This window comes from Mixophyes fleayi, chromosome 4 (assembly GCF_038048845.1).
Source record: "Mixophyes fleayi isolate aMixFle1 chromosome 4, aMixFle1.hap1, whole genome shotgun sequence".
NCBI lineage: Eukaryota > Metazoa > Chordata > Amphibia > Anura > Limnodynastidae > Mixophyes > Mixophyes fleayi.
Genome location: NC_134405.1, coordinates 83,135,716 through 83,150,124, shown reverse-complemented (window position 1 = coordinate 83,150,124; position 14,409 = coordinate 83,135,716). Strand labels below are relative to the sequence as shown.

Here is a 14,409-nt window from a genome sequence, read left to right as displayed (position 1 = left end):
TAGACTGTACAATATTAATTGACATGGAGAAAGCCAGTTTGGTTTCTGTCTCTCTAGGCCCCCCTCCACTTGTATAAAGTACTAAAAAATTCAGCCATTATAGACTGTACAATATAAATTGAAATGGACAAAGGCAGTTTGGTATCTGTCTGCATCAGATCCTCTCTCCACTAGGAGTAAAATAGAAAACTATTCAGCCGTTATATAATCTAGAATATAAATAGAAATTGAGAAAGGCAATTTGGTATCTGTCTGCATCATAATCATCAACATCATCATTAGCGCCCTCGTCGCCTACACAAATCTCCCCCTCATCCTCTTCTAATTCCAAAGTGGCATCCTCAATTTGGGTATCACCGGCTACACTTGGGCTATTAAGGCACACATCAGCAGAATGCTCACGATTAGACATCCCACTGTTGGATGGACTCTCCACAGGGATTGTTGTCATTTGTGAATCAGAGCAAATATTCTCCTGTAATGCCTCACTGTTATCTTGCAGCTCGGCTTTGACGCGTAACAGTAGTTGTGCACCAATTGTAGGCTGGGTAACTTTTTGGGATCTACCACTAATAGCCAAAGGTTAAGGCCTCATTCTCTCTTTGCCACTGCGTGTGTAGAATGGCATGCTTGCAATTTTTTTTTTTTATCGTCACTTAACTTTTGCTCAGTTACACTTCTTTTTCGCTTCAATACAGTAAATTTTTTTTTGGTTTTTGTTTTTTGCACTAATTTGAAAACACTCTGTTGTTTGACATCGCCTTGGCCAGATGACGTACTGGGAACACTAACATCAGGACTGGTGACAGAACCTGGTTGCTCATTCAGATCATATGTGGACTGCTTTGAATCCATTCTGAGCGCAAACCACTGGGGAGTGCTAAAAATTATTTAGTAGATTCTGCTGACAGTTATGACTTTTGACAGCCAGAAATATTAATGCACAATTAGGGAGGACACCCCAAAAGCACTGAGGAGTGCTAAAAATTATTTAGTAGATACTGCTGACAGATATGACTTTTGACAGGCAGAAATATTAATGCACAATTAGGGAGGACACCCCAAAAGCACTGAGGTGTGCTAAAAATTATTTAGTAGATACTGCTGACAGAAATGACTTTTGACAGCCAGAAATATTAATGCACAATTAGGGAGGACACCCCAAAAGCACTGAGGAGTGCTAAAAATTATTTGGTAGATACTGCTGACAGATATGACTTTTGACAGCCAGAAATATTAATGCACAATTAGGGAGGACACCCCAAAAGCACTGAGGAGTGCTAAAAAAATAATAAACCTCTATCCTCCTCTCTGCACTAGCGATTTTGGTTAGAGCAATTGCAAGAACAATATTGTATTCTCTGTCCCTGCTCTAATTAGCCTATGACTACACCCTGCTCTCTCCCTCTGTCAAATGGCGATGGATTGCTGTGGAGGCGTGTATTTATAAAGTTGAAGTATCGCGAGAACCGAGCCCCGAGATCCGACGACGTCACAATGACGTTCGGCCTCGATTTGGATTCGGAATGGGCGGGAGAGTACCGAGCTGCTCAGCTCGGTACTCGGATACCCAAAGTTCAGGTGGGTTCGGTTCTCGGAGAACCGGACCCGCCCATCTCTACTAATTATTAAACAGTGGATTTGCTTTCCCTTCAACATGCACCTACCAGACAGGTGTTTTATTCCTTACAGTGTAACAAGTGTCAGCTATGTTGCTAAAATAAATTAGGATTCAATAATTTATCTGAAGCCAAGGTATTATTAAAATCTTGCGCTCTACTCCAAGTCTACTCGGCTAGTAAACAAATACAATTTTATTGTATCCAAAGGCTTTCAGAAGCATTAGCCAAATAAAAGGACATTATTAGGCAAGTTATTGTAAACAATTGGTGTTGTTGTCAGGGCTTTTTTTAACTTCAGTCGTTTGATGAAAAATATATATTGCAGTCTTTTATATACCATTATAATATTCTGAAAACACTGTGTTATGAGTAAGCTGAATTGAACTCTGATACCTGAAAACCAGGTTGAAGAACATTACAGCAAAAACTAAAATGTAATAATTTAAATCAAACCCTTGGGATGTAATAGATGGTTTTACAATAATCACATGCTAGAGGCTAGAATGTATTTCTCTCTTGTTTACAGATGTGTTTAATTTGCTTTCAGGCATTAACTGGATTGGTCTGCGGAGGCTACAGGAGCTGGATGTGTCAGACAACAGGCTCTCAGAGCTCCCCACCTCTATCTTACACTGCTTCAAATCCCTGAGGTGTTTAAATGTCTCGGGCAATAAGCTGAAAATATTCCCGGAGCCATGGGCCTGTCCTCTTGTAAGTGGGCTCGGGAGCATGTTCTGATATTATGTCTTTATAGAATGTTGGGGAAATTCTGCCATTTAGAGATCTTTTCAATTACAAAATGAAGCATTTTTATATATAGCGTCCCCTCCCCTCTGTTTCAGAAATATTGTAAAGCTTCTAGGAATTGCATTGAAATTCTCCCAGAAAATCTGGCTCTATTCTGGAGAAACCACCTGCTGGAAGTGGATTTTTCAGACAATGCCCTGAGGGATGTTCCAAGGGACCTGTTCCAGCTGGAGGTAATGTGCTCTGCCGGTCACAGCGGATTATGCGGAGATGATGTGTGTAATGTGAGATGCGGAATATAACACACAATGATAATCCTGATTCCTCTGATATTGTATGGTCAACTTTACTGTACATTAATATAGGATTGAAATATACAAGTTTGCTAGTAAATAATGTCTGTTGTATTTAGATATAGGGTACATGAGGCTCGAGTTCTAAAAGTAGACGTGAAATCTCATTCATCTAAATTTATCATCCATTCTACTTAAGACAAGAATAATAATGACAGCAGAATCCTATAGGTAATGTATATGCAACTTAATATACAAGAGAAGATTAGCTCAGTTGGCTAAATGCACAATCCAATGACACTGAAGGTCTCTAGAGATCTTTTATTAGGATTATTAAGACATAACTTTAGAACAAATAATCTTTATTATTACATGGTAGTACATGTCTTTTGACATACAGTGAAAACATTTGAAATGTGCAAGTTGCAATTTTTGACTTAAACTTAAATGAGAGAATCTGTGTGTAGAAGGGGATTGTTATTTGTGTGTGGTTTGCTTGTAATGCAAAAGTTTAAATACAATTCAATTAAAGTAAAAGTTTTAACCAGGTATAGACAAATAGTAGCACATTGGCTGTTGTACCTCCACATGACCTGTCAGCCAATGGTTCCATACTAGCTGGAGTGCCACAGGTTGCCAAAGACTGTCCAACACACTACTTTTACCATTATAATATTTACAGTCCTTAGCTGACAGAGTATGCTGGGATTTGTAGTTTCTTAGCAACTGGAGAGAGTTACAGGTTGCCTTAGCTCAGGTTTGGATAACCTGTGGCACTCCAGGTGTTTGTGAAACTACAAGTCCCAGAATACCCTTTCTACAATAAGCTGCTATATATTGGCAAAGCATGCTGGGGCTTGTTATTTCACAACACCTGGGGTAAATGTATCAAGCTGAGAGTTTTCCGGTGGGTTTGAAAAACCAATCACATTCTAGCTATCATTTATTTAGTTTATTCTACAAAATGATAGCTAGAATCTGAATCGTTGCTATAGGCAACATCTCCACTTTTCAAACCCGCCGGAAAACTCTCAGCTTGATACATTTACCCCCTGGAGTGTCACAGGTTAGCCAAGCCTGCCTTAGCTTGTCCTACACAATATTTATATATTTGTAGTACTTGGTTATCACCACAAGATGGTGATATTGGAGAATTATTTGCAGTAAATGTAGTGTAGGTCTCAAATTTGGAATAAGATGAGTTAAGGTTATGTGCACAGCTCCGTGTTGAAATCAAATAAAAGTTAAGTTTCCTGAGCCATAGAAGGGATTTCCTCCAAAAAAAACAGTTACCCTGATCAGTCTTCTTTCTCCCCAGGCTTTGCAATGTTTAAAGATCCCGGGAAACCAGCTGACTTCATTGCCGCCCCCTGACACATGGACCTGCAAGCATCTCAAATGTTTGGATTTGTCCAAGAACCATCTCGGGAGGTCGGTCAGGGTTAATTCTTAATTAAAATACCATTTTGTAACATTTTCCAGTTTTACTTACTACTCATCCTTACCACAACTGCAAAATTAAATGTTATATGTTACAATCTGGTGACTATGCAGTTCTGTTTGAGGAATTAAATAATTATGCTCGGTCTATTGCAGAAATGATGAGGGTATGAAGACCAGACGGGTGCCATTCTTCACTACTAAGTACAGATCAAGAACAGGGGCTGATGCAGGTATATACTGCTGCACAGAATCTTAATAGGCCATAGAAACAATAAGGTTTTATAGGTTGTGCTGTTGTGTTCCAGGTTTCTTGTTGGAATTTCCTTTGTACCTAAAAGATACCTTAGAAGTTCTCTACTTGAATGATAACCAGCTGGATTCCTTTCCACATTCGGTGTGTCAGTTGAAGAGTCTAACAGAGCTCTACCTGGGGAAGTAAGTGATGAGATGCAATCACATGTCTGTCTTATGTCATGCTTTTTGGAAGTCATCAGTCAACTTTGGGAATCTTTTCTTGGAGTACACTACAGATCCATGTGTCATGAAAGATTAGCATTTATGACGTGTTGTTAAACTGTTATGCTTAAAGGGTTCGGACAACTCTCAAGCTAAACAGCCAGCTTCCTGATTGGGCATTAGCGGCTGAAGCAGCAGATGTCCTTGGCCGAAGAGGGTGATGCATGATGTACGTGAGCATCACATGATCACCTCACATCCAATTACATGATGCTCACTTCTACAGTCTGCCCTGGCTGTTTTATTCTGGAGCTTGTCAAACTCCTGCAACAACCAAAGCCTATTGCATATTAGGGTAGATGGCTGCACAACTTAAATATTTCATTGCTTGCCTATATTTGCGTAGTGGCAGAGGGCTGATGCGCCATTCTGTGTATTAGGTTGAGGATGGGGTTAAAAGTAAATACTAAATATGGATGGACATCTTTATTAAATAAACTGTAAGGAAAATAATTCCGGTAGTATTAAACTGTCACACTTCACAGCTGTTCTTTTAACAGACAGATGTTTTAATATATGTAGGCCTTAGATGCAAGCTTGTAAAAGAAACCATAGCTAGAATATTATACTTACAGTTGTATCACACTACATGTGTTTTGTATGAGACACATACATTTATATTACTATATTTCAGTAAGGAAATTCCTGGGAACACTGGGCCATGACGAAAGGAAATTTATGGAGACCATTTACTACTGTAGGTTCCAATCTGCATAATGTAGTAACCCGTAGCAACCAACAATCGGCTATGATCATTCTAATAGAAGCTAGGCTAAGAAAAGCAAGTGACTGGGTTCCCTTTGGGTTACAGCACTGTGGAAGGTTGCACAATATGTTGGAGTATGTCCCCCCAATATGTGTCTCTCTCCTTGTTATTCATCTAGTAATCCAGGTATAAAGGAACTTCCTCCAGAGCTTGGCCAGCTTGCGTCTCTATGGCAGCTGGACCTTGAAGACCTGAACATCACAAATCTGCCTGCAGAGATCAGGAAGGAGGGTCAGTGGTTAAACACATGTAAATAAAAATCAATAGGAACATGGTTTAAAATATTTACCGGTTAATCCTGTCACTTGTCTAGGACCAGTGACCATACTGGCTTACCTACGTGCCCAGCTGAGGAGAGCAGAGCGCTGTCGGATTGTAAAGATGATCATTGTGGGACCCCCACGTCAAGGGAAATCAACCCTGTTTGAGGTCCTGCAGACAGGAAAAGCGACCCAGCAGATGCAAGGACAGAACACCATCAGAACTACCCGATGGGAGCTGCAGAAACCTTTGGGGACCAAGGCAAAGGTGACCATTACTGGGATATAGGTCAAATCTGTCTCTTTAATTACAGGTGTTTCCTTGTGGTAAATGGTAATCTCAAAGCCGTCAGTATTTACGCTTTAGTGAAAAGCTTTTGTGACTATTCTTTGACAGATTTTTCTGTTTGGCGAATAGTATTTGATATTTTAATCAAAAGTCTTCTTGCTGCTCTCTGTAGGGATGTAGGTAACAGACAATTTAATCTGCAATAACACAATTTAGCTGCACCTCTAAATCTCCTCTGAGAAACATGTCATTCAAACAGAATGTTTATAGCTACAGGCTTACCACATTGGAATAGAAACACGCCCAAGCTAAACCTGTCTGTCAGGACTTATTCACATTCTTGTAGATCAAATAGCACAATAGAATTAAGTAAACTTTACATTGACGATAGAAAGAGACTCAAAGACAAAACAACCTGTCGGATAAATATATTATTATTATTATTATTATTATAAATATATATAGGAATGGTAATAGCAGGTCGGCCGTTAAACACTGGGATAGAAATACTCTCTGCTAATAGTAACTTGAGCAGAATGAATGTAAATGCTATCATATACCCACATTCACAGAATCAACCTGAGCAAAGAATATCCGTAATAGCAGCAGTTCTTCTTAACACATCAATGTGTCTGGTGCAGTTTAAATTAATCTGATTCGGCCCCGCTTAAGAGTAAACAGAAATTACACCACCCGTCTCTTGCAGCATGAGTGCAGGTGTTTAAATGAATGATTCCACTCATCTGTCACTGTGGAGGAAGGACTCTGGGCAGGCTGCAGCAGCAATGCACTGCAACCAAACTTCCTCCTCTCTGACCACGAGACCCCCATCACCCCCTTCTGGATAGGGGCTAGCTTTATATTCCCACAGAAGTAGTTCTGTACAGGGCTCAAAACGGGGGTTCACAGTCACAGGTTCCTTGTATAATATTCCCCACAGCATGTACACTGCCATTACCCTCAGAGGGATCAGTCTCTCCAGCCCTCCTCACTGGCTGGACACTGACTAACCTGTCTGCTCTGCTCCAACACTTCTGGCTCACAACTCCCCTCCTGCAGCTTCTCCACACTCTACCAAGATGGCTGCCGCCCCTATTTTGTCAGGCAACCTCTATTTATGTGCTCTCCTCTTCTGATTGGCACCAGTGGGCTGCTTGGGTTACTTCCTTTCCGCCCCTCCCCCAGCATCCTAAACTGCTGGGAGAGATGATTATAGTGCTGGAAGTGGCACCATTTCGTTGGAGTCTATGGTTACCACCATTTTGTCAGAGCCAGACAGCTCTCTGTGGGGGGGTCACATTTCCAAGAAAACTACATTCTGTAGACCAGTAATGGCTAACCTGTGACACTCCAGGTGTTATGAAACTACAAGCCCCAGCATGCTTTGCCAGTAGATAACTAGCTGATAGCTGGCAAAAGCATGCTGGGGCTTGTAGTTTCACAACAGATGGAGTGTCACAGGTTAGCCATCACTGCTGTAGACAGTACCAGTTGCATAGCAAAAGAATCCTGGGGCCCAGTGCAAAGCCTGGGCTGGGTAACCATTGAACTTTTTTAACTCTTAAAAACACCTAACACATACACAAATGTCACATCTACCTTGCCCACAGAAACATTGCCTCCTCTGCCTGCCTTTCTGGGGGCACTTTAAAAATCTGTCACCCCTTATACCTTTCCCAATGTCTCCTGACTGCCAGTCTCCATTGTTGACCCGCTATGTTCTGCCTGTTCATCTGATGGTTGTTCTCCCTTGTCTTCAGTCTACGCATCTCATGCTCTAGGTCATCGCACAGTGCATTGTGCTCCTGGTTTACAAAGCCTCCTATAACCGCTAAACACTCTTTGCTGGTGCTTCTGTGGTCACAGTGAAGGGGAAGAAATGATTAGCCTTGAGCCATGCAAAATATAATGGTCACAGCTGGGTTTCAAGGGCATGATGGTGTTAGCTGTAAAGCTACCCCGCTGGGAGATATCAAACCTTTTTACAGTTTTCTTTCTGGCACAGGTGTTCGGCTAAATGCTGATACAGCAAATAATGTAAAGTAGAAAGTAAAATGTGTTAGTTAAGATTTGACATATAGATATAATATAATACAACAATATATAATACAATAGATGTCAGATGAAGTTTTCCAGGAGGCTTGTAAAGGATCTCTTAGGTGGGCCAAGACTTTCTCATCTGTCATCGCTCTGTGTTTCTACATGATACATTCTCTCTCTTGATAAACTGTTTTTCCACTAGTATGCAAACTGATCATTAATGTGTTACCTGCTGTGCTCACCTCCAAGACATGAGTTTAAGCTAAGAAAGAAGTTTCTGTGCGGTGTGACCTTAAGGCTGGGCCCACATCCAAATCTCTGCTGTTTATCAGCCCTCACCGGCATAACCCTAAAACTTATAGGCAGGCAGCTTGTAGTCACAGGATTGTTCTAGCGGACGGGATAGAGCATAAACGATTTATTCCAATTTCCTGCCTGGATATTGCAGGGAATTAGCTAATTAACTGCAAACATGAAGTTGTCTCCTCTCTTGGAGGAGAGTAGTTTCTATTTGTGTACAGGGTAAGTGTGTGTAGATCTAGAGAGCTTTACTTAACCCTTCCTTGGCAGAACAATTTGTCTGTCTCTTAAAACAAGAGAGATATATATATATATATATATATATATATATATATATATATATATATATATATATATATATATATATATATATATATATATACTATATACTTCACTTTTCCTTACTACTTGCATTTGGCCCAGCATGGTAGCTTGTATGGTACAAAAATGACCCCCATCATGCCGACGATGATTTTGATTGGATTATTATCGAGTGTGCTGATGAATGTGGTCGGCAGTTGACCGCAGTTGACAAGTAACGGATTGGCTCTAGTCATCTTCGGACCATGCTAAACAAGACCCAGTAATAACAGATGAGAGCCGGTGCCAAGTGACTGTCTCTTGTCCAACTGGGTCACTTATGTGCGATTCAGAATAGTACCATTTGTGGCCAGCATTACAGTGATTAGACAAACTTGTAAACTGGGAACCTTGACAGATACAAGAGGCCCTGTTCCCCAGCTTATAGTCTGAAGATAATTTACTACATTCTACAAAATGACAGCTAGAATCTGATTTGTTGCTATAGGCAACATCTCCACTTTTTCAAATTAGCAGTGTAATAAATATATTCGCCTTGGACTGTGTCTTCCAACTCTTTTTAATTCCACTATGTATGGAAAATATTGGGTGTCTTACCTTTAGTAATCGGTGCACTGATTGCTCTTTACCCTCTTTCATCTCCTGTGTTGTTTAAGTAGGTTGATTCTGTGCAGTTTCATGTGTGGGACATGGGAGGTTCCGCTACAATGTCGGCAGTGAACCAGTGCTTTTTTACGGACAAGGCCTTGTACGTAGTGGTGTGGAACTTGGCTCTGGGGGAGGAGGCCGTTTCTAATCTCCAATTCTGGCTCCTAAACATTGAGGTAAGAAGATGTTATTCTGTTGTAGAGGTCAGGGACATAGCAGTACTCTGCATATTGGTGTGTTGCCCTTGGTTGCCTTTCTCTTCTATTATTGTTCTAGTGGAATGCTAAAGAGATTGACGGTATAGCCATCTTTGTTTTCCAGGCTAAAGCACCAAACGCTGTGGTTTTAGTCGTGGGGACGCATCTGGACTTCATAGAAACCAAGTTCCGCTTGGAGAGAATCGCCACCCTTCGTGCCTATGTATTGGCTCTTTGCCGTTCTCCATCTGGGTCTAGAGCCACAGGGTTCCCAGATATTACTATCAAACACTTGCAGTGAGTATTACACGATATCTTCTCTGTCTTCTGTAGCCTGAGCTCGATCCTGCCAATGATGTAAAATACAATATTGGTCATTTTAATCTATGCTTTTCAGCTCATGTGACCAATTAATATTGACCTCACTGTTTTAATGGATTCTCAGAGACAGAGAATGTAAGTTAAATGTTGGACAGCTGAGAAAAATATTCATGAAATATTCAAGTTGTTCCTAGTTGACCCTGCAGATCTATATAAAGTTATTTCTGGTGTCTGTTATCTAAGCTCCAGTACATACACACAAGTAGAGTCCTTATTTATTAATAGGACATTACAGCTAGACCTCACTGTTTGTCAATGTGGGCATCACTGTGGGCATCACTGAATTAACTTCAATGGCTGTTACTTTCTGATCCTGATAAGTGTGGAATGCTCATACTGATGCGTCTCCCTTCACAGTGAACTCTCATGCAAAACGTTGGATGGTCTGGAAGGTTTACGACAGCTGATATTCTATGCTGCATGCAATATGAAAGACGTGGGAAGCACAATCGGGTCCCAGAAACTGGTGGGGAGGCTGGTAAGGAAGCTCTTATGATTAATACTCATGACTGTTAATATTGCGCCACCGTTGTCATTCCATGTACTTTTCATTCTGATCTGGTCAGCCATGGAGCTTATAAATTAGTGTCTGGAGACGGCTGTATAGCAGTGTGAACTATTGTGAGTGTGGATCTAGGTGAGACCCTCCACAGAGCATTGGCCTTTTCTAGTCATTAAAAGTAGTTCAAAGTTTGGCCAGGAAAATTCTGGGGTTCAGAAAGTAACCTTTTATAATTCTATGTAATGTATGAATGATTCTGCTCCTGCAATGACTACTCTGTATTGAACCTTGAAATAAACACATTTACCTTCTTTATCCAGATCCCCAGAAGTCACCTCAACTTTCAGGAGGCGGTGTTAAAAGAGCAGCAGAGACGAGCCCAGGAAGATGAGGTCCAGTATCTCACTGATGAGCAGATAGAGCAGATCGCAGAACAGAGTTCCGAAAATGATATTGGAGACTATGAGGACATGCAAGCAGGTACGATAAGCTAGGTATAGTAAGATGTACCACTGGTGGTATTCTAATCCGAGTCTTAATTGCCCTGTCTGTTCTGCGTTTCCCTGCCTCATGTTTTGTTGTGTGTCTTTCTTATAGCGATTGGATTTCTTATAGAGACGGGTACGTTACTCCACTTCCCAGACACCAGCCATGGATTGAGGAACCTCTACTTCTTGGATCCTGTCTGGCTGTCTGAATGTCTGGAGAGAATCATCAACATTAAGAGCTCCAAATCTGTGGCCAGAAATGGGGTCATCAAGGCGGAGGACCTCCGGATGCTGCTGGTTGGCACTGGCTTCACCAAGCAGACTGAGGAGCAGTACTTTCAATTCCTGGCAAAGTTTGAGATTGCTCTTCCTGTGGCCAACAACAGGTTAATAAACATGAAAAGTTTACTCTTCTCGCTTTTACCTTTTTAGGATTAAATTATCTGGTAAGGACCTCTGTACTGACCACATGGCAGGATATATTATACCTAAATAAGCCGTTACAGTACAGTTGCTCCTAAAACATAAAGAAGCTGCTACTGACATTCACAGATCTATAAAAAGTTACCCGTACATTGACAGATAATCCATATTGTGCTTACTAATGCTAAGCAACTGAATGCAAGCTATTGTTCTCTGGTGTCAGTCATTTGAGGCTGGAGAGAAGCTGCGGCAGGAACCTCATAAATGGGGTTATGGACAGAGAGTCTGTTTCGTAGATAAAAAAAAAAATCAGTATCTCCCTCTGCATTCACAACTTGCATATCTTTTAAGTTCTGATTAGTTCCTGAAACTTGAATTGTAGGTCTATTGGTTTTGTAATTCAGTGCAGATATGTGAGAAGAGGCTCTTTAACGCAACATGATTATAAATCTTGAGACTGTTCTCCCACGTGCATGTTTTCACAGACTTCAGAAAGATCATTGACAAAAGATTATATTCATTGTTTGAATGGCTTATTTTAGCTGGGTATTCTGTGCTAATATATAAATTAGCCTAAGTTAACCTCTTTTCTGGGGCTCCAAAAATACACAGAGGAGAAAGAAAAGTATTTTTTTATGCCTTTGCTTTACATGATTTTAACAGAAGGAAATTGTGTATTGATTAAGAACATGTATGCAATATAAAACAGAGGGCATAATGGAGTAAGTATTAATGAATATATTTAACATCCTATCTGAGGTCAAGTCAACATGATTTATGTACCGTTTACTACTGAAATATATGCCAGTCAAGTACTGATGAATGATTAGGAGATTGCGATCTAAAGCCCTGATTTGATATATCTACTGACAAAGTACACACTGGCCCTGGATGAGTTCTCTGAGATGATAGTAGGGAGATATTGGGAATAACCCATCACCATACGATTGGTTCATTCTGTATTACATGTCATGCTTACTGATTGGTTATCTTTCCTTTTTAAACACTGGTCTCCCACAGAACTTTTTTTAGCCGCGATCAGGCATGACGGCGAAAGGCAGGTTGCTGCAATGACTTTATGATCTAATCTGCTATTGTTGTAAATCATTAATGAAGAGGAGGAAAACAAATTGGGTAGATACATTTAGGAGCTGTAGCTGAATGCTGTGAAGCATATTATTTTGGGGAGGACGCAGTAAGTTAGTACAATGGTATATGAGTAACGTTGGAGGTAGATTTCAATATTCGCTAATTAATCATAGGAATAAATGGCAGAAGTGAAGGATCATGGGGAACTGGAGCAATAAAGAGAAAGTATGATCAGAAGGGAATTATTATATAAGAGCGGCCAGGTGCTCTAATGAGACGCTATAAAGTGATTCCTAAGGACCTAATAGTGTGCTGATCAATGAATCACAGAAGAGTGAGGAGACTGTACAGTATCTATGTAAGAAGTAACGCTTATTGCTGAATTACAGGGAGAAATAACAGGTAGAGGAGCATTGAAATTCATGTTGTATTCCAACCAGAAAGATACATTTGACTGCAATCTACCATCTAAATTATCTTTTATACTTCAGTGAAATAGTGATCAAATTTAATACCAGAGGTAAAACTAAAGGGAAAAGTCCCCCTCTTTTGGGGAATCTATAGATATAATCAAATAATTCATATTAAAGGTGAAATGATGAAAGTGACAAATATGTCACAAAATAATGTGATTTTTTTATTAGACTGTCTGGATGTAAAATAAGTATAAAGAATAACCAGTGAATTGTTAGAATTATATGGTTATTTTGAAACTGTAAAGTGTAAATCACCATACACCTATAGCAACCGCAGATATATTAAAGAATACATAACAGTTGATATCTGGCCATTATAATAGATATTTATATTCACATTTTCTCCATAAACACATTTTCATAATTGCTTTATTTTGCTAGAATTAAATAAAGAACGATGAATTGTAATATTTTTGTATCGATCTGTGCACTACGATGGGATAGCCATTTTTCTTCTGTGTGTATTTGTGGGCGTGACTTAAGTTTGTCAGTAGTAGCGCCCCCTATGGTGATAAACATTCATATAAATAATGGGAAGACACAAGTCAGATAATGGTATACCATATTCCTGGTGCTGATGATTTATTTTTCGGATGTAATGGTATACGATCTCCAGTGCCTGCCAGATAATGTTAGGATGTAGTTCAGCAACAGGCGGTCTGTAGCTTTCCAACCTCTGTAGGCTAAACGCTCATCTTCCTGGTATTTAGAGTTTTATTTGTGTTTAAGTATTTTCTGTGTTAGTGTTGGCCTCTGGGCAATGTTCTGTTTAACATATTTACATAGAACTGGATTTATTATGCAGATGGTAATAGCAAGATGCTATTGCTGTGCGTGAATTTACTTCACTGGGTGGCGGTACCTGTAAGAACTAGTTGAAATGGCTTGGGCATTGTTAAAAGGCCAGAACATAGTTAGCAGATTAAGGGCTAGATTTACTAAACTGCGGGTTTGAAAAAGTGGAGATGTTGCCTATAGCAACCAATCAGATTCTAGCTTTCATTTATTTAGTGCATTCTACAAAATAATGGCTAGAATCTGATTGGTTGCTATAGGCAACATCTCCACTTTCCCTTTCATCCAGTCTGGGGGACACTGCTTACCATGGGTTGTGGAGGGGAGCATGGGGAGTTGGCACCTAGCTAGTTAAACTTTAGCACTGCTGACAGACCCCTCCCCTCTACAATCCCCCCGCCTCTTCCTCCTCAGTTTTTTTTTTAGGTGCCCATTGAGTTGGGCAGTGTTTTAGCTTCTGCTTTTATTTTATTTTATTTTATTTTATTTTATTTATTTCAACTTTTTTTTTTTTACAGGTGGCAGACATTGGGAGTGTGTTCTATTATAGAGAACACACTCCCAGTACAGCAGCGCAGGCACTACCTTGTCAGATGAGAGCCTGAGGCTCTCACTGACAGGGAGAAAGAATGGGTGCCTGAATAGTGAGTGACAAGTGGTCTCACCGGACCGATGTCACTCCTGGAGCCTCCCCGATAACCGGCGCTGCCACTGCAGGCATAGAGCACCGGTTATCGGAGAATATACATGCCTGCGGACATTTTGGATCCATGGAGGAGCGAGGAAGGGGGCCATACCAAGATCCCCCCTCAT

The 14,409-nt window shown here is 40.4% G+C and overlaps 1 protein-coding gene across 3 annotated transcripts in view; it reads left to right on the top strand.

Annotated features, from left to right (window-relative positions):
• Nucleotides 1–14,409, top strand: part of LRRK1 (leucine rich repeat kinase 1) — an 86,478-nt gene that overhangs the window by 38,360 nt on the left and 33,709 nt on the right. For all 3 annotated transcript variants that reach the window (XM_075207664.1, XM_075207663.1, XM_075207665.1), the window contains 12 exons: nt 2,170–2,333; nt 2,465–2,602; nt 3,981–4,093; nt 4,259–4,335; nt 4,411–4,540; nt 5,506–5,618; nt 5,701–5,915; nt 9,257–9,421; nt 9,567–9,739; nt 10,181–10,301; nt 10,646–10,805; nt 10,923–11,199. In XM_075207664.1, the coding sequence (XP_075063765.1) occupies nt 2,170–2,333; nt 2,465–2,602; nt 3,981–4,093; nt 4,259–4,335; nt 4,411–4,540; nt 5,506–5,618; nt 5,701–5,915; nt 9,257–9,421; nt 9,567–9,739; nt 10,181–10,301; nt 10,646–10,805; nt 10,923–11,199 (1,846 nt within the window). The remainder of the gene's footprint in view (nt 1–2,169; nt 2,334–2,464; nt 2,603–3,980; nt 4,094–4,258; nt 4,336–4,410; nt 4,541–5,505; nt 5,619–5,700; nt 5,916–9,256; nt 9,422–9,566; nt 9,740–10,180; nt 10,302–10,645; nt 10,806–10,922; nt 11,200–14,409) is intronic.